Raw genomic sequence first — 20,711 nt, forward strand, 5'->3', positions numbered from 1 at the left:
AGCCACACCACCACCCTTTCTGTGCTGTCTGTCCCTTCTGAAGAGCCTATAGCCAGACATTGCAGCACTCCAGTGGGAGTGGTCCCACCACGCTTCCATGATGGCAACCAAGTCATAGCCTGCCTGCTGCACGATGGCTTCCAGCTCCTGTTTGTTACCCATGCTGCGTGCGTTAGTGTAGATGCACTTCAGTTGGGCCATTGCCTTCTCCCCCAGCCTTGCCATTGTTCCCTCTGGCACACCTCCAACAAGCCTTATTTCAGCCCCTTCCCCCTTCTTACCTAGTTTAAAGCCCTCTCAATGAGCCCTGCCCGCTCCTGGGCTAGGATCCGTTTTCCCCTTAGAGACAGGTGAGATCCGTCTGCGGCCATCAGGCCGGGTGTCAAGTAAAGCGCCCCGTGGTCAAAAAACCTGTGGTCAAAAAAAGTCCCGTTTGATAGCCTTCAGGCTTCTCTCTTCAATATTATCACTGCCAGCCTGGACTATCAAAAAAGGACAATAATCAGAGGGGTAAACCAGGGTGGGAAGCTTTCTGGCAACATCCCTGACCCTGGCCCCAGGGAGGCAGCAGACTTCCCTACGGGTAGGGTCAGGCTGACAAATAGGGCCCTCTGTTCCCCTAGGAAGGGAGTCGCCTACAATGATTACCCTTCTGTCTTTCTTGGAGGAGGAAGTCTTGAGGCATGGAGTTGACTTCCTTGCCCTAGGCATCCTCCTGGGTATACTTTCTACCTCATCCTCACCCACCGGTCTCTCAAGCTCCAGGGCCTCAAACCTGTTGTGTAAGGGCAGCTGGGAAGGTGGGACCAGCCAGGGGGGTGCATCGTCTGCGAGGTTGAGCAGGAACCTGTCTCCATTCCTCTTCAAATCCCAGGTCCCCTCCCTCTGCCCGACTGTGACAGGGCAGGGGGTCCACCCCCATTTTGGGTGTCCCACCCCTGTACCTCTCCTTCATGCTCTGCAGGGAGTTGCTCCACCAGTCTATCTCCCGCTCACACTCCCTGATGGCCCTCAACCTCTCCACCTCCTCCTTGAGCTCTGTCACCAGGCGGATCAAGTCATCCACCCGCTTGCACGTCACACACACAGTATCTCATCGAGTGGCCTCGATGCCAGAAAGAAAGCCCTGCCTGTCCCGATCCCCTGCTCTGCTGCAGAATGCGTCTGCCCCGGAGCCGAGCGCCTCGGCAAGTTATGTACATTAAGTATATTAAGTATGATAATACATATCATACATTATCATGTAACAATTTTAGAAAGTTTAAGACTTAATCTTTCGTGTTCTCATGTAATTTTAAGCCCCCTTATTGTTTGTGATTTCCATAAAACACACAGGCATACTTTAAATGACAATTACTGCCTGGAAAAGCAGAGTGGTGAGGCTGCTGAAAGACATTACCTTGCACTTAACAGTTACTTAAGTACGGTGAGAGCACCAATTAGTACAGTCTGCGGCCGCTCAGTCTCAATGCTTCAGTGCACCAAGAATGGATGGGTTCCTGAAAAAATGATTATTTTGGATATACACTAATATACAATCAGCCATTAACATGTAAACATTACAGCAGTTGCAGAGAAAAATGAGCTTTAACCACTCCACAGACAACTCAGCTATGCGTAAGTGCCCTGCTTTTGCTTCAGTGCAATGCCATGACATGCCATTTGATGTACACAACTTGTAGCCAGAACAGCTTTAAACTAAGATTTAAATATAGTTAATTATTTTTTAATGAATATTTATCTTGGCCTAGAGAGTGCCTTAAAACAGAAGCAGTTACTTGAACACAAAAAAATGGATTAAAAAACCTTGTGTGTTCTGCCATAGTTACGTTTCTCATTTTCAGAGGTATTCCTAACAGAAAAATGTATTTGGGTACGACAGCGGAATTTGTGTCATCACAACCAAAGGATTACAGTGCAAAGCGAGATTCTCCCGTGGCTCTGTGGTCCCGGTCCCCATGGAAACCAGACTCAGATACTGTCCCCCGCTCGCTGGAGCACCCAGCTCGGCAGCCTTTTGTGCCTGATGAGATTTCTTCCACAACCTTCCAGCAACAGACCCTACCGCTTCCTCCTGATTCTTTCCTAATTGAGATGCAAATTAATCTCTGGCTGATTACACTTCCCTCAAAGCCCCTGACAAGTGCAGCTGTAACCGGAGTTTGCAGACTTTCCAACAAGTGACTTCAGCTGTCACTACTCGCATGCCGCTGCCAGCACCCAGCAGCATGCAACCCCGCACAGCACTCCCGAGGGTCACAACGCTTCTCCCACCTGGGACCCACGGCAGTGGAGCATGAGTGCTTTGCTTTACAGTGAAACTTCCACAGGTGCCCGACAAACCAGTCCCTCTGCCCTCCACTTCTTTTTATTACTGCCCCCGTGATTTCCCTTGGATTTGTCAGTGTTTTATTACCATTGAGCCATTTACACCAGAAGAAGTGTTCATTCAATTCCTAACCACGCTGGAATTGAGAAAAAAATTACCTACTAACCCTTACTACAAATGCTGACTTGTAAAATGTCCTGTACAACAAACAGCATTGGAAGACTCTCTGGCTCTGCCTTAACACAAGTGTTTCTGTGCTCATCCAAACTGCAAAGCTATATGCTGCCAAACAGCATCCTTCCCTTTTCCAGGATTATCACTTTTTATTTCTCCATTCCATTCAAATATTTTATTTCACCTTTGAGTTATTTTTGCTCCCAGTATGACAAAGTTACTAAAGTCCTTTATTTACTTGTTAAATTGTTGGGGCTGCTCTCCTCTTGTTCTCCAAATAACAGCTAGCAAAACCAACACCAGGGAGAAAAGTCATACTGAGCTTGCACGTTTTGCAGGCTACAAAGCAGCGTTACTGCAATGGACAGGTTCAAATACCTCCTTTATACATCCATAAATTTACATGCCAATTTCTGGCTCATTAAGAATTTTAGTATATCATTGTGTTTATAGGGAGCAATTATTGTTGACCTTTTCTATTCAAATAAATTTAATTTTCTACAAAAAAATGTTGTTGATGTCTTTCTTTCCTACTCCAGCGTCATCCTGATGGGACCTTCCCACCCCATTATCTTTGTCTAGTTTCAGAAGTTTCTCAGTTCTCTTTCATCTATCAAATGGAGATGTAGCAGTTGATCCACAAGAGATACCATTGGTGCAAAAGCAGACACAAAAAAAAGGAAAACAAAACAAAACAAAAGTAGACACAAAAAAGGAAAACAGGAGTCAGAGGAGAGACAGTTTTAGCTCGAGCCCAAACATATGCTGAAAAGTGGTATGTGCTACCACATTTGTGCTGCTCATGTTTCAACAGGGACAACGAAGGACCCAGAAAGGGACCCTGTAGGGAAGTGGGAGCACAGCAGGTGGGTGCAAGCCACCTGCTCACAGAACACTGGAAGCCAAAAGATGAGCAGGATGCAGAAATCTAAGGACTCTTGGGGAGCTCAGTGGTGGGATTGCAGGAAGAGGCAATAGTGACACTTCATTCTTGTCAGTACTGTTTTTTACATTGATTTTTCTACACTATTTCATTATTACACATTGACTTTACCAGCAGATGGATTAAGCTAAATTCCACATAGAAGAATTTTAGTAATTAGCTAGACTGCTCTCATTAAACAAAAGTGGAAAACCTGGCAAGTTTTGAATCATCTGTTAGGTACTGCCATGATTTTGCAATTGATGTACTGCACTCAACTGCTTATGCAGCAACCACCAACTGGCCTTGTTTTGTGTATGAAATGAGTAAACAATGAAGTTAATCAAACATGAATTTATTTAACTACAATGTTACTTTTAAATTCCAAGGAATCTTGAAAAGTATACTGGATAAAATTCAGCCTTACTTAAAAGAAGACCATTTTGAAAATACTGTATTTTAAAAATGTGTTCCAAACTAATTAATCAATATTCTTTCAAAGCTAAAAACATTTATGAACTCTTCCTAAAACTCATAGTATTAGAAAAATCCTCAAATCAAGAGTTCCCCAAAGAAAACACTGTACAGTAAGTGTTGTTCCGGAGATAAGATTAACAAACAAGCAATAAAACATTTCTTGCATAATCATGGCATTATGAGAAAATCCTAGAAAAAGTGAAACCCAATAATAATGCTATTAGTCTGCACATCATGTAAGAATAAAAGTTTATCCTACAATTTATGTAGGAGAAAAGCATACCATCTAGTTATCTCCCATCAACTGTTAGAAAATGTGTTCTGAAAATTCCCTATTACAGAAATGGCTTGAATAAGACTGGAATTAGGGAACTGAAACATCCATATGAGAGGCCAAATCCCATCTGTCTTGTTAATATAATGAGTCCAAGTAAAGTCAACTGGACTACTTTCTTGAATAAGATAAGAATACAATTGAGCTATGTATTAGCCTAATATACACTGTAGATAACTTTTATTGGCATTAGAGAAAATTGATTATCAATACTTACGGTTCAAAGCATCAGTGTTATGTCCAAGCCCACCATCAGCAAGAATGTCTGCAACCTCTGGTGAGAACATTCTTGTGACGTTACAATTTTTTAAAAAGCAGTGGATGGCAACTGGGAGTGAATGACTCTTAAAAACATTGAGCTTGACACGAAGAAAGCTTTGACCTTTTCTAGGAAGTATTTTCATTAAAGCTTACCTCTTAGTAGCAGGATATTCAGAAGTAAGAACCCTACCAAGGGAAACTTTGCATCATCAGCAGGAAAGGATACAAGCTCTGGTAGAGAGGGATGAGCGACTTGACAGCTCTGCTGGCGTTGATGCATGTGGCACATATAAGGCTTGGCAGAAGCTTTGCAGTCACAATGGCTCCATCAAAGAGAGGACCAAAAAATGGCACCTGTAGACCCCAAAATAAAAACAACATGTGAAATTGAGCCAAAGGAGGCTGTGGAGCACAGGAGCAAATTCCACTGTTAGAAACAGAAACAACACACCTGATGCCCACAGGGTTTTCACAGCAAGGCACCTGCTGCTTGAGAAAGGTAAGAGGCAAGGGGAGGAAGATTTCACACTTCCCAGCTCTACGCAAAAGACTAGTAAACTATTTTGCCAGGAAGCAGTATGACCACATTGTTTTACATACTGACACTTCTAGTATGATATTAATCCCAATTTTTTTAAGCATTTAACCTTCTGTAACTATTACCAGTAAGTTTGATGTGCATATGTACATGGCATATTTAATGAGGCAAGCACGAGCTCATTATATACATTAACAAAATTTGACAATGAATTTGAAGTTCATGCTCCATTTGGAACAGATACTGAGAGAGGTTTTCTGTCTTATATTTCAGCGTGAGACCGTGACTCACTGGCTGAGTCCCCCCCTGGCAGGAGCTTTTGCAAAGAAGTATTTGTTTCAGATAATCCTCTATAAACTCCTTCCATGGACTTCTCTAAAGGAAATAAAATAAAACAAAATAAAACAAAGCAAAACAAAACAAAATAAAATAAAATAAAATGCTGATCCAAGATAACAAGGTTCAGGGAAAGCAGGGGAGATGGCACCTGTAAGCAAAGCTGGCACACAGGCAAACAGGTCCATCCAGCATACGGCATCAAGATGTTAGAACTGTGTTACTGCAGGGTTACCTCCAGAGGAACCCTCCACATAACGTCATTTGGTGGCATATGGCTCTTCAGACAAAGGCTACATTAGGTAAAAGAGCCACACACATTTTATAAAAGTGAAAAACATCTGCAGTGAGGAACATATAACAGGCTTTGCCATGTCAAAAGCAGAGACAATCTTAACGATTAACTGTATAGTAAATTTCAGCATCGACAAATAGTCAAACTCACTTCCCTATCACAAACTCAAAATGAAAAAAAAAACAAAACAAAACACAACAAAAAAACAAAAACAAAACAACACAGAAGCTAGCAGCAATTAACAATATTTAAGCTGTGGATTTTTCCATCTGTACAGGGGCTTATCACATAAATAAATACCCTCTATTATTCTTCTGCAACTGCTTGTGGGTGACTGTGACAGTCATTCAATAAATGGACAAAGAGAATAATATAAATCCCCTGCATCTAGGGAATTCCTCTAATTAGAAGTGGCAATGAATTACAGGAGAAATTTGGATTTAATATAACATCTGCAAATGACAGCTGTCTTTTCACAGTTTTGTCATTCCTTTACTTAAAATAATGAACTCCCCCTCAAATAAAGACTAATGTAAAATGTTTCCACAGTATTCCTTTTTCTTTTCTTTTCTTTTCTTTTCTTTTCTTTTCTTTTCTTTTCTTTTCTTTTCTTTTCTTTTCTTTTCTTTTCTTTTCTTTTCTTTTCTTTTCTTTTCTTTTCTTTTCTTTTCTTTTCTTTTCTTTTCTTTTCTTTTCTTTCCCTTTCTTTTCATGCTAGCATTACTAACTAGCCAGCTGGAAAGGAAGGTGACAATAAGAAAATCTACGCCACAAAAGTGATAATGTTCTAGAGCATCAAGTTTCTCCAGTTTAAGCAATAACATTTCTAAGTGAAATTTTTAACACACACTCTTACCTTTCAAGTGTTGACAAAAAGAGAAAGAAATGTAAAACTATGTTTTTATATAAGCACAAATAAGCCTGTGAAGTACATATTAGTATTAACATTATATCACACGCAAATGCTAGATATTCAAATCACATTAGCACTTACATATGCTACCGGACAAAGAAATTCATTCTCAGTCTTTTAGGCCAGCAAGCTGAAGGCTTACAGGTTGTTGTTACACTGTTTCAGAAACACCTGGAGTCTAGGGAGTGTGGCAGATTGTCTTAACCTAGGATTACTGAATTTTTATACTGAAAGTATACACAAGGTGTGTTTATTTTGTACACCATTTATTTGCATACATTTTTAAATATCTTTCAATGGGCACTCTGCTGCAAATTTTTCAAAAAATATCTCCAATCTGACAGACTTCTTTAAACAAAAAGTTCAGTAGTGTTTTCTATTGTACTCCGAGAAACCACACTTTACTACAAAAAAACTTTTCAAATTAAAAAGGAGACTCATTTGAGCTGAATCACAAAACTTGGGCATGCTCCTTTGCTGCTTGTGGGTGCTTGTGCCTGCCAGCTTGCCCCCAGCCATAATAACGCTGCCAGCCCAGGTACCGAAACGGCAACAAAAAGAGGCGTGTGGAACAGTTGTGAAGTCTATTGCTTACCCTGCACATGATTATTTTGTAAAATACAGAACTTTCAGAAAATGCAGAAACATGCTTTTTCTCAAGAAGAAAACTACATTATTTAAATTATTGTGTCCTAGGCACAGACTTTGTCAAAAAGTATTTTTCACGAGCCAAAGTTAGCATACACTGTCTGATAGGAAAAGAAAGCAATGAAGCAGAGGATAGAGGTGACTTTGTCAGAGTGCAAATGATTTTACATTGGCAAAGCAAGACAAGTGTAGCCCACGTGAAACCAGAACCAAGAGCAGATCCATCAGGGTCATTAAAGTTAATGGGACGCCATGTACTGCCAGTCTCCATCCGTACAGCGCCTGCCTTAGAGGGAGCACGAAGGGACAGAGAAACCGAATGCCTAGGAACACACTCCCCTGTCAGTACTTTTCTGTAAGCCAGTATTTAAACAGCCATTTGAGGAAAACAGGGTTTCGAACGGTTACAAAAAAAATCAGTAGGCTTAGACAGGAATGAATTTGAAAAAGAAAAAAGAAGTCAAGGGAAATTACACCCCCCCCCCCCCCGCTACTCCAAATGTCAGTGCAAGTTATCCACGAACCAGAAATTAATATTCACCACATTGCAAACACCTGCTTCATTATAATTTCCAAGAAAAAAAATAATTATTTTTGTTGCACACAGTAAAAGTAGGCAAGGTTAAATAAACCTTTTGAGCACAAAGACTTCACTTCTATAGCAAGCAGCACTAGTTAAAAGACTGGGGAATGGGTAAATTATTGTACCAAATGGCTGAGAATTAATCTCTGATGACTAGCTGCAATCTAACGAGGCATCTGTGTCCCAGGGAACCCACAGTATGTCCCTGGCGGTATGTGCAGTGTGTAGAGTCTGCCTGGCATTCTTTGTCCTCTTTTGCAGGCAGCTTTTCGTCTCATTGTTCAGAATATCCTCATGCATCTGTGACGCGTGGAATGCATTCACACTAACAGACTTACTATTGTCTTCCCTCAGAAGCTTTGTCGAGCAAAGACTGCATCACGGTGCCTGATAATTATATTGCTTAATTAATCAAGACAAAAAAAATTTGCAAATCATTGCCCGGTTGCCAAGCAGGGAGATAAAAAATGAAAACAATACAAGCTGAAGCAATATAACAAAAGTAACAGCTATCTGATCAGAAATTCTTATATAATGAAGCTATTAATGCTAAATCGGTTAATGTTAACATTGCTCCAGGTGTCTCTACTTAGATGCAAACAAAAAGGCTAACATTATGTATATAAAAGGCCAAATGTTGCCATGGATTCTGTAACCTGATAGAGAGGACAGCCTTTTCATTTGATTAGGGAATGCAATTTAAATACCAGGGACCGAAGCCAAACAACAGACATTTCTTTCTGCAAGCCTCTTTCATTCACCCTGGGGTCAGTAGCTGGTGAACAAAAGGTCAGCCACACTTGCCCTGGAAATGTCTGGATTAATTTTATTACATTGTAATGGTTTGTACTTTAAATGTAGGGATAACACTAAATTTCCAGTTAGCTATTATTCTTTCTGCTGGTTGGGTATTTTTGACTAATATACAAGATGACATAGCTGTTCTCGGGTTGATTCATAGAATTTTCAAGCATGTTCATAGAGCTAAACTTTGATTTTCCTTATGGAAGACTAAAAGCTAAAATTCCCAAGAAGTAAACTGTAGAGCTCACCATCAAGTACAAGGGAAAAAAAAACACTCTTTCAAAACATAAAAAAAATAAATCAAGTTTGAAATGTCTAGTCTGATTAAAATGTAATAGCTCCCATCGTTCACAACTCCAAAAACATCATATACAGCTGCTAAATATGTCACCTGGTGAATGCATTTTTCCACTGCTGGTTATTTTCTTGGACAAATACTGTCCCTCATAAAAGGGAAGTAGTATTTACCGCATAATTACTTTCATAAAGTACATACTATATATGCCAGACAAACATAAATACCAAAAAAACAAAATCCATTATTTGAAAAAAAAAAAACAAAACTCTAAATTTAGTCGTATGACAATTAATTAAATGGCAAATAATAAAACTCAAATACTTTGCTTGATGTAAGGATATCCAATGCCTGTACCATCCCATTGAGTCAGAATACGATGAGGGTCTCGAAAACATGCGAGGTTATGCCCAGTGTCATATGTACAACAGTTGATAATTCTTATGGGGTGAATCAGCAGCAAATGAGAAGCTTAAATTTTTATTATTTTGCTTCTGTTGGCTCAAGTTGGAAATTCATCATGATTTTAAGCTGTTTGTACAATAACTTCTATTGGTTTAGAAATCTGAAATGTTTCTTTAGGCGCTAAGCAAAATATAACATGAATTAGTAGCCATTTCAATTGCTACTCACATTTCTACATTTAAAACAAAAAGTTGTTGCTCAGTATGCTTTTAAACTGAGGACAGCCTATATATAGTATTTGCTGGGAGAAAAAAAAAAACAAAACCCTATAACACTGAGCTTTATTTAAGCAACAAAACTGTTGATCACATGTGCAGCACATATAATAGATCCAATACAGCAGTCAAAACATACCTCTGGTTTCTTCATTATCTCTATGAAAAACATGTGATTCTTCATTGGATAAATAACAATTAAAACATCTCCAAAATCTGTTGGTATAATGCCCCTGCGGTAGTTCCTGGTGTGTTCAGACCAGACGATGTGAACCTCATCATTTCCCAAGTGACGAAGCTGCAACAGCAAATTGGCTCTTTATTAATCAGAGCGATAACAACAGTTTATGAGGGGTCATGGCTTACAAATTGAATTACAATGCTCAATACTAGAAATAATTCATTACAGAAAAAAGTTAAAATATTGTTTTTCTTCAGTTACTCATGAAAAGATCAGCTAAATAATTTGCTTCATTCAGAACACATTGTTATCTGATACCTTAATTAAGTAATTATCAAATTAGCCATTAACATGGTATGTAAATGTACATTACCTACAATAATTTAAGGCGGAAATCTAAGTTACTAGAACAAAACGTTAGGCAGCAAACATCGTATGTCAGTTACAATAATGCAGCTCTCACAGAAATGTGAAACGCCTGGACTCTGGATGTCAAGAAACTTTCCATCATGGACCTCTCTTTCTTTCTCTATTTACTATATTACAAATGTTTTCTTGAGGTCTCCATATCTGGTGAGGAAGACTCCTCTTTTGTTTGAAAATGGATGCAAAATATTTTGGACAACGTAAATTACAGAAGAATGGGAAATACTGGGTAAGTTACTTTATTTGGAACAGTCACATAAAATATGGATCAATTATAAGTAGGACATACCCAAAATCCATCTAAAGATCTGTGTGTTTGCTTTGTTAGATGGGAGGAACTGGAGGTGATCTAACAGATGGTAAAAATTATTTGGCAATCATGTACAAGCTATGCACAATAGTTTCAACTGTAAGCTTTAAAGTTAATATTTAATCCACATGCAGAATGCCAGCCTAATGTATAAAGAGAGTTTAAGTCCCACTTAAACCTTAAAAGACCACCACCCCTAGTTTGGTGCTAGCCCCTGAACAATGTGGACAATAGACCTAACGAAGCTAAAATGTAGCTCTGCTTCCTGCATTCTCTGTAAAAAAAAAAAAAAAAAAAAAAAAAAAAAAATCGTTGGTAAATAATCTCTAGGGACCTCATAGCAGCTGGTATTATACCAAAGAATATTCCCTCTTCAGAACCAGGTAGCATCTTTAAAAGTAAAGAATTTAAATCCTACAAGGTTGGTTGAGTGGCAAACTGTACCCCAGTTGTAAGAGAAACATGCAAAACTGTGAACCGTGACAGGAAACAATATGCCTTTTGCCTATAATTTGTACTCTAGCAGAATGAAATGGAGCTACACTCAAAGTAGGAGTGAGATTCTCAGTTTGTTCTAAATTAAATAAAAATTCAGAGTTGTATTTTGTTTAAAGCTATACATAAAAGCCATTTTTGAAGAAAATGCAGTCTGTGCTTACAAGAAATTTGGAAACATTAACAGTACTAATAACAGCCTCTTACATGTAGAAAATCAGAATGAAAAACTGTTCTCATGGTCATCCTGACTTCTATTTTATTACTCAGTAAAAACAAAGTCATACCCAAGAAAATACTTATGCTGACAACATCACAGTGCAGACCGGTACATACAAAGCTAGATAGGAATTTAATCGAACATCCTGACTTTGTTTTCACACTCGTATCTGAATAAGCAGACGCAGCTAGGTCGCCTCAGAAATGATTAAGGCAACAGGTGAAGTTTTCTATGACCAACTCTACCCAGTGCTAGGGCTTTGCATAGAAAAGTTATAGACCGCGAGGATTTGGCATGGCTGCTCCATACCTGGCTGAAGTCGAGCTGCAATTCCTGCAGAAGCTGGGAAGCCAGGACCTGGCTCGCAGCAGCAGTGCTCAGAGCAGGCCAGGCACTGGGCTCACAAGCCATGACCCACATTTGCTTGGCAGAGCGGAGGCACCCAGCTCACCTTACAGAGTGAGTACAGGCACTTGCTCTGCGGCATGGAGAAAGCCCACAACAGCTTTAGCAACCTCTGCTTAAAAATAAATAAATAAATATGAAAACAGACTTTTGCAAGGCTATGCAGTTGCCCTGTTGCATAGGGAAATTCAAACTGGAGACAGCTCACTTGTTTTACTACAAGAAAACCAGGAAGAAAGGGGTTGGTTCTGCCTTTCCTCATGGTGCCTTGGGAATGGTACATGGCATGTATAGCTACAGAAACAAAATTCAAAATAGGTCCCAATGCTGGTAAGAGACCCTTTTTAATTCACAATAAATTATTCTCTTAATAATCAAACACTTTTCATACTGAAAAAATCCCCAAACGCTTTATACCTGTATCTCACCCCAGAGAACAAGACTCAGTAAACATGAAGTCAGTGCAACCTACACTTGTTTGAGACTGGAAGTGATGGCTCCAAGCCCCAAATCCTGCAAACATCAGTGAGATGATGAATTACTCTTTGCTATGAGTACCACCTCATCACATGCAGAGAACTGCTTTTAAAGCACAAGTTACTATCTCTTTGGTTTTAAACCATCCATCTCTAACCACTGCATTTATACAATGCAGTGCCACAAATGTACAACTGGCATCAACCAGAAGTATTTGTCCTTGTGAGATCATTCCAGCGATAAAAACCATTGCAATAATCTTATCAGTGGCAGCACACAGCTGCAGCTTCCTGGGTCACTCGCTCACAGCACTGGCTGTGGTGGCCTGGGCTCCCCAATGGACATCACCGAGGTTTGCTCCACAGGCCAGAGCCCGGGTGCACGCCGGGCTCCCCGTGCAGGTGGAAAGACAGAAACACCTGCATCCGAAAGCCCAAAGCAGCAAGAGCATGAAGCACATGCTAAAATCCCGGGGAACGAGGAGTAGCCTGAACGCTTGAGTTTATCGTATCCGTGCGGCCCTGCCTGAAGCTGGGCATTGCGCCGGTGCTGGTGCCTCGGGTGCGCAGCCGGCCCGGGTGGCTGCAGCGCGTGGCGGCAAGGCAGTGCTCACAGCATACACCTCGCGGCCTGACCCCTATCCCTGCTAATTGCGTTACAGAGCCAGCTGGCTCCAGAGAGGAGTCGTCTGTTTGACTGAAAAATTCCTGCTTGTGGGGAGGCACGGCTGCTACTTTCGCTAAGTAACAGTCAGGCCTGACATCCCCATTGTCTGGCTGACAGTGCGCCCATCCTAAAATCTAAGTTTTATTTGTAAATTAACTGAGAAACTTCCTGCCAGAACAGTGCTGCCTGGAGACTGATAATGTGTGCCTTTCATTCCCTTTCACTCTTACTGTATCACTGCCAATTTGTTTTTCTGCTGCTCGCCAGCCCTAGGCTATAAAAGCCTTGTAAGACATAAGTGCAATTATAGTCCTGGAGTCAAATGAATTGGACAAATCCAATAGCACAGCTCTGTCCCCACTCTGCAAACCCCTACAGCAGTTAGATTAGCTGCTAAAAATCTAATCTAGCTCTAGCTAACAAATTTCTGCAGCGAAGGAGCAAGAGTTCAGTATGGGGTTGCAACCAGATTTCTGAATTGAAAAATTTCTGCTTTGACAATGGGGGGAGATGGAATGAATCACTTGAAAATTTTGCAGCCCGTTTTTAAACTGTTAGATGCAATTTAGTTAGAACAAGAAAGGGGTCTGCAGGATGCTGTTACTATGATTGATTTTCGTTCTTGCCACAAGACATCCAGATAAAAAAAATTTAGAACCAATGATGCTGAACCGTACAGCAGCAAGAGATATCAGTTGAATTTTGATTATTCCATAAGAAAGCATTTCTTTCAGGGCTAAGTCTTATTTTAGAGTGGTTTGTTGCGTTTTGTTGTGTTTGCAGGGGTGTTGTGTTTTCTGTATTTTGTGTTTTTTGTTTTTTTTTTTTGAATGAACGATATAATATGTCAGCATATACTTCATATAAAGGAATACAAAGTGCAGATTACTACTGTATGGCACAAAAATAAGGGGCAAAGCTCATCCTCAGTGGAAGTGCACTTATTCTTGTGAATTTATACCTGGAATGACATTATCGTCTTGTGTTCAGTAAAAATAAAGAAACATAATAACATTTAAATAAAATTATTGCATCTGCTAAATTCCCCAGCCCGCAGAATTTATGGCCTTCTGTACTACTTCCCTGGCCAGCAGGTGGTTAGACCTTCTGTTCAGCTCCAGAGTTTGCGAGCCAAGCAAACTGGTATTGAATGCTTTCTGCCTGTCCAGAGGCAAAATAAGCAGGGAAGAAAACACAGAAATGACAAAGATTTAGGAGATAAGGGGGAGCTTAGAACCCAAATAGTATCCATGCAACCCTATCTGATGGAAGCATTAGGAAGGCAATAAAAAAAATCTGTGACCCCCATCACACCCTGAAGGCAGCACAATGACATTTTCTCCTCCCAGCAGTATTGGTCTCTAACAGCATAAATTCCTTTTGCAGCAAAAATGGAAATGAAGCAGGTACTAACTGACAAGATCACAACCTTCCTTCTTCTCACAGCTGCTATGAAAAAGAAGAATTAACCAAAAGAGGTAGTAGATAAATAATAATGTTTTAACCATATAACACCTGGATGTACTGCCTCGTTAATCTGAGGTGAAGACTTCAGCCCACCATGCGCTAACTGTTCAGTGAGTAAGTGGAATTATTAAAACACTCGCAACGATGTTGAGGGCTGCTGCAAACAAAGAAGAGGCTTTCACTGCTGGATGAATGACACACAACATTTTGTTTGAGCGTGCCTCTCTTAGCCAGGCACATTGCTCATAAGTGCAGTATCACCAGGTGGGGAAACAAATACATTTTCTTCTGCTTTAACAGTATGTCACAGACAGGCACACGTTTCTTTTCAAGCATGCACCAGTTGTGGCCTGCACACAGAGGAGCTGCCAAAATCAACATGGGTCTGTGGCAGACCGAGGGATTTTTCTACTGAAGCATCAATGCACTTGCCTTCCTGTATCTCAGTGTAAGGCCTCCTTGCAGCTAAGATTCACAAGTGAAAATCAAAAAATGGACACTTTAGAGTTTACTTTTAGGGTGATAAGAGCTCTTAAACAAATATTGTCTTTAGCAATGGTTTGGATTTACACTCAAATCACTGGTTTCAAATGAGGGCTGATTCATCCATCAGCACTGCCAAGGAATTAGAGAATTATCTATCTTCCAGAATTTTATGGTGCCTTGTACATGTATCTTGTCCTCTGCATTTACACGAAGTTTGTTAAGAAGTCTGTGCTAATTTGTACAGAAATACATGCTAAACCAACACATTACCAAACAGCTATGGCAAATCAAACTTTTTTTGTGCAGAAACACAGCATCACAAAAGATTGTGCAACCCACTGTTTACAGAAGGACCAGCTCCCAAGCTCCATTAGGTTGCTCAGAGCTTTGTCTTCCCTTACCGGAATACACAGTTTGATCCCTGCAGGGCTCCCATTCCTATAGTAGATTTAAGATTTTTTAAAGTCTTAAAGCAATTACTGTGAGGTGTTTTCTGTGGATAGTATGTACTAGAGCTGGCCTTGTTTCCTAACACTTCCTGACCCAGAGACTGGCAACTACTAAATGCTTTTGCTTTTTTTTCTCATGAAGAAGAAATTCTCCCAGAGTAAATTTAGGGAAGAAAATTAAATAGAATAACCAGACTCTCTCCATGTCTGTGTTAATTACTAATACATGTGTAAATTAGGGGAATTAGTAAAATAGACTGTTTGCAAGTAAAGCCCATTTTTCCCTGCATGGTGGGCTCTGTCAGACTGTGCTCTCTCCTTTCCCAGCTGATTTATTACTCAACAGCTAGACGAGATATTTCACTACCTTTGCTATGCTTCCATAACGTCCAGGAGCTATGACTTACATGGGAAGATTGGACTAAATGACTACAATTTGTCCAGGAAAAGTAAGACTGAAAAGCATGGTAGCAGTTCTCAAACATGAAAAGATCTGCTGCAAAACGATCTCTTTGTAGCCACCTGGGATAGGGTAAGAATAAATGGGCCTAAATTGAAGCAAAGTAGATGCCACAAAATATTTTCTCATGGCACAAAAAGCAAGTCATTGGAGTATGTTGCTGAGGGAATCTATAAAGCATTTATCACATGAGGTTTTTAACTAGCAGCTGGATAAACACTAGCCAGGAACAGTAAAATACAGATAGATCTACCTTGGTTCAGTGACAGAGACTATACAGCTTCTCAATACATGTCACAGCACTACCACCCTACTCTAAATTACTCTGATGACTCTTTTTTTTCCCTATAACTATGTAAATCCCCTAATAAGAAGATAATGAGTTGCATATTTGAAGACAAACGTAATTTTGCTGATATATATGTATATTTTTAAATGAGAGGCATCAGAAAAAAAGAGAGGATCCAGCTTTACTATTAAATGCTGGGCAAGTTTTTAGAAGTGGTAATCAGAAAGTCCAACTTTTGATTTCTAGGAAAAGCACATGCTATTTTGAAACTAACTGGAGAACAAATAAAATCATCTAGTGACTTTTATAGATAATTTTCAGAGCACAATAATATCACATGGTAGACTGAATGGATGTGGTAGCATTATTAACACACATTAACAATCTTGTAGGACAAGTTGCCAATCCTAATTAAAAAGGCAAAGATTTGGTATGCACCTAAAATCTTCTTTGACTAAGCAGCAGTTGGCAAGCACCATAATCTCAAATCACTTCTTGTTAGTAAAGACAAATGATTAAGTACTGATACCAACAAAATTTTGGGCTGGGTTTTGGCCATCTTTGAAGCAGAGTCTGCTTGTCACAATTGTGAATGACTGGATAATGGCTTTAAATATCAGCTGGCTGCTTTTGGTACTATGCTTGTCACTTCTCTTTCACTTCTTTTCTTTTCTGTTACACACTGGACGATTCATCTGTAAGGTTTTATTATGCTGCATTTGGTTGTTTTGTTCTACCATACTACAGCAGCTTTGGCAGGCAGACAACACACAAACGAAATTATTGCTAATATTATTACTAATGGTGGTATTTGAGGCTACCATGGAAATGTTAATTGTGTTGCAGAATCCAGAATTTAGATGCCATTTAATTCAGATAATCTGGCTGCAGAGCACCATGTGGCACAGAAAAGATGGCCTGCTAGGACCAGTTAGCATGGTCTGTTTTCAGTGTAAACTTTAATTTAAGCACAAGACTACATCAAATGTTTTGAAATACACAGGAAATGAATTACCTTTTTGGTCAGTGAATCATCTGAATCTGACGGCATTCTTGTAGACACATGAAAAATGATTTCCACGGTAGAGGTAGCATAATAGGGTGCTGTTTGTCCAGTGCTGCCGTTGCGCTGCAGGCCACCCATAAATCCACCATGTGTTGAGAGATCAACCTAAGTGATTGAAAGTCATAATTAGAAGAACCATTCTTTCTTAAAGACTGACAAATAACCCTACTTATTAATAAATCAAGACCTGGCAAGTTTGTTACCATCCCAGAGAAAGAGAAATCTTTCCATACAGGTTTGTGATCTTAGCGCTAGATCTGTTGGTTTCCCATTCCTGTATTTGACATTTACTGAAAGTAAACAACTATTAACTAGGTACTGTGTGATTATCTGCAAGGCGATTCTACCTTTCTATCAGCAACCTGCAGCAAGGAAACAAAAGTACTGTCATGCACAGCTGCTCTAAGGGTTATACATGGCTTAGCAAGCCCACGCAAAGCATACACAGTGAGAAATAAAGTGCTAAGAAAATATAACCAGTAAGGAAAACTGAAGAAGAAAATCATTTTTTTTACAAGAATAAATATTTTGGAAGAAATTACTCAAAAAGATTGTTCAGGAAAAATGCCCCTCTGAAGACGAGACTGTGTCCGAAAACTTGAGTGTTTTCCCAACTGCATCATTCTAACTGGGGATGCTACCTCTCCCTGTAGACCCTGTTTCACTTAACATCCTTAGATGTGAAACACAGCTACTGTGTATTTCCAGAAAACCATAAATGTTCATACCACTTAGGTTACTGACACACCATTTCACCAATGCTAACTAAATCCAAATGTTTTTGCCTTCTGTACAGCAGTCCTTTGTTTGGGTAAGTGGTCTGACCATGTGAAGAGCTCAAAAGAGCTAAAATTAAGGTAAAAATTAAGCTACAGCTTTTAACGATGCCGAAAGCAGTAATGTCCAGTGCAGCGCCACTTATCCATCAGAAACAGGAAGGATGTACAACAATAGTGCTAATAAATTATAAAATTATATTAGAAGGGACTGTACTTTGTGCATGCCAAGCGAGTGGCAGCAAACAAGTGAGTTAGAAGAACAAAGTGCTGTACGCTCTTCCTTGGATACGTGCGTACAGATCATCATTTAAGGCAGACCTGAAAATAGCATTTGCTTCAAGCCTAAGAGGTGACAGCTATATTTTTTTTAAATAATTAAGTACTTCATCCCATGCATGACTGCACAATGAATGAACGAGTGGTCTGATGGCTTTCTAGGCTGGACATTTTTAAGATTTGACTCAGTTTCTTCCTTAGAGATACCCAACAGCTTTCACTGGTGGAAAGCACAGAAAGAATTCTTTCTTTAGCCACTCTGGCAAAGGATCTCAGGACCTTTGTCAGAGGACAGTCTGACCAATACTGCAGCCTGATAACACTGAATGAAAACCACCCTAAGCATTCTTATTTTCTTGGCTGAGCTAGGGATGAGTAGAAAAAACTGACCAAAAGGCACAGAAAACACAGAGAGAGATATAAATTAAGTAAAAGTTTTGAGAGTATAAAGACAAGGGAACTTAAAGAATATGGGAAACTTGACTTGTTTAAAATGATACAGTTCTGGGACACAACTGGCCTGAAACTTCACATCTACTTTCATAGCAGTGTCTGCTATAACAGGGAAAATGGAGAGACACTTTATCCCAGCTTTGCACGGCTGTGTCACATATTAGCCTCAAAAACATCATCTTTCTGCTCTGTAATACAACATTCTTGTTGTATTACATTTCTGCTTTCCTGTTTCTGCTAGCTAACACAAATCTAAAATAGCCTACAACGTATCTTAGCTTGTAGGAACAATACGAACACTTTAATTATTTTGTAACCTGCTAATTCAAACACAGTTTCCACAGAAACTACTTTAATAAAGTAATGATTAATAATATTTTAATATTAACTAATATTTTAGGTGTTTTTAGATTAAAGCTTTCTTAAAGTTAGAAGGAAAGTGTACTTACATTACCCATCATATAACTGAAATTCTAAACAGTGAACTCTGATGTTAATGAACTTAGTTTATAAAGAAAGTAAAAACTTTCTAAAATATCTTAAACAACATTTCACTGTTCCTGTTCAAACAGAAGTAGCATGTGGATTTATAGAATTCTGTTAAATTAAGTGATCTTCTCAGTACTGCTAAACATTGCCATACATTAAAATTTATCTTTCTTTTTTGAGAATTTAAAAATATGCAATTACATAAGCAGTTTATTTTCCATTTACCTATTTTAACTGGCTTACACTGATTTTTGTAGGTTTTCAAATCAAATATGTAATTTGCCTAAATTTGTGATTATTACCTCCCAACCCAGTCCAGCAACAAAATCTTCATATGCCTGGCTTCCCCTTGCATTGGACAGTATTGAGCATTTGTCCTCCTGTCCTTCTGCAATGTAAAACACTGCAATCTTGTGAGTTTCACGGCTGTAATTAGATATAACAAGAAATGAAAATTAAAATAGGTTTTAGCTCAAATGATTCTTTAGATCACCTGCCCTCTGAAAGCTATGGACAGATGACCTCCTTTTACTCTACGTCTGCTTCTTTTCTGCACACAAAGACATCACTTAAATTAGAAATATATATGTTCACCATTTTTTTTCCCACATGGCAGAGATAGTGCAGTTTGGAGTGCAGAGCGGGGTATATTCTTTCTGTTTATCAGCAAAAGAACTGATGACCAAGTTCCATTTACAGGCTTTATCACACACATCTGTGCAACCTTGCTGAAGACGGTAAGATTGCACAGGTGTTAATGAGAACATAATTTGATCAACAGAATTTTAATTATGGGGTGATGATACATGAGAAAACAAAAAAGCATATGTAGACTTTCAGCTCCTGGGTTAAATTTTACATGACTGACAGTTATAGTTGGCTCCTTAGACAATGAGTGGATTGGGTATGAAAATTGTTGGGATGAAAGAAAATCAAAACTCTACAATACTGCAAACACTTTTCAAATAGCTATGGGCCAAGGAATGAAAATAAAACATAAAAACATAATATTCAGAAATCTATCCTGACACTACCTGGCTGAAAAAAAAAAATAAAAATGGAAATTACCCCTTGAGTACCGCTCTTGACAGAGGGATCATTCTGAAAAAAAGTCTTTTGAGTGAATCAATGCAAGGTTATCAATAAATTTTGGAACTTCTTCCCTTCCCTCTCAAGTAAATAGACCAGGAAAAGGGCTGTTGTGTCTTATTGTTCACTATTTTGAATTCTATGTATATAGTACCATTGAAAATAGCTTCTCTATTCAGTCTATGAACTCTTTAGAAACAAACAGTCCATTTCTCATACAAATATTTGTATTGCTAGCACATGCAATTTTATTTTTTTTGATGAGGCATTTATTCTTTAGAAACTGAGTTTATACAGTGTGCTTAGTAAACATTACCTACCATTGGCGAGAATCCAGATTTTTCAGTTCTCTCAGTAATTTTGAATTTTTCTTAAGAATATGAAAGCTTTTCCTACAAATATATTAAAAAAAAAGAAGGAAAATGCAACACAGATAGACACAGTATTTTTTCATTCAAAATCCTAAGAGAAGTAATCAAACTAGCGTGATTCAAATGACTACAATCAGACCCAGAAGCAACTCAGATAATTTCAAACTGACCAGACTTGTTTGGATGACTGTAAGTCAAAAGAGCAGTGCTAGAGCAGGGAAGGGACAGTAGGTGGATCTCGATTTCTTTTCAAGGTCAGAAGCAGCAA

The 20,711-nt window shown here is 39.1% G+C and overlaps 1 protein-coding gene across 9 annotated transcripts in view; it reads right to left on the reverse strand.

Annotated features, from left to right (window-relative positions):
- Positions 1-20,711, reverse strand: part of RALGAPA2 (Ral GTPase activating protein catalytic subunit alpha 2) — a 142,198-nt gene that overhangs the window by 47,413 nt on the left and 74,074 nt on the right. For 8 of the 9 annotated variants that reach the window (XM_068675158.1, XM_068675153.1, XM_068675155.1 and 5 more), the window contains 5 exons: positions 20,393-20,464; positions 19,286-19,409; positions 16,936-17,091; positions 9,729-9,887; positions 4,724-4,851 (listed from right to left, as the gene is read on the reverse strand). In XM_068675158.1, the coding sequence (XP_068531259.1) occupies positions 4,724-4,851; positions 9,729-9,887; positions 16,936-17,091; positions 19,286-19,409; positions 20,393-20,464 (639 nt within the window). The remainder of the gene's footprint in view (positions 1-4,723; positions 4,852-9,728; positions 9,888-16,935; positions 17,092-19,285; positions 19,410-20,392; positions 20,465-20,711) is intronic. The other variant, XM_068675154.1, reaches the window with a different exon arrangement.

This window comes from Anas acuta, chromosome 3 (assembly GCF_963932015.1).
Source record: "Anas acuta chromosome 3, bAnaAcu1.1, whole genome shotgun sequence".
NCBI classification, from domain to species: domain Eukaryota; kingdom Metazoa; phylum Chordata; class Aves; order Anseriformes; family Anatidae; genus Anas; species Anas acuta.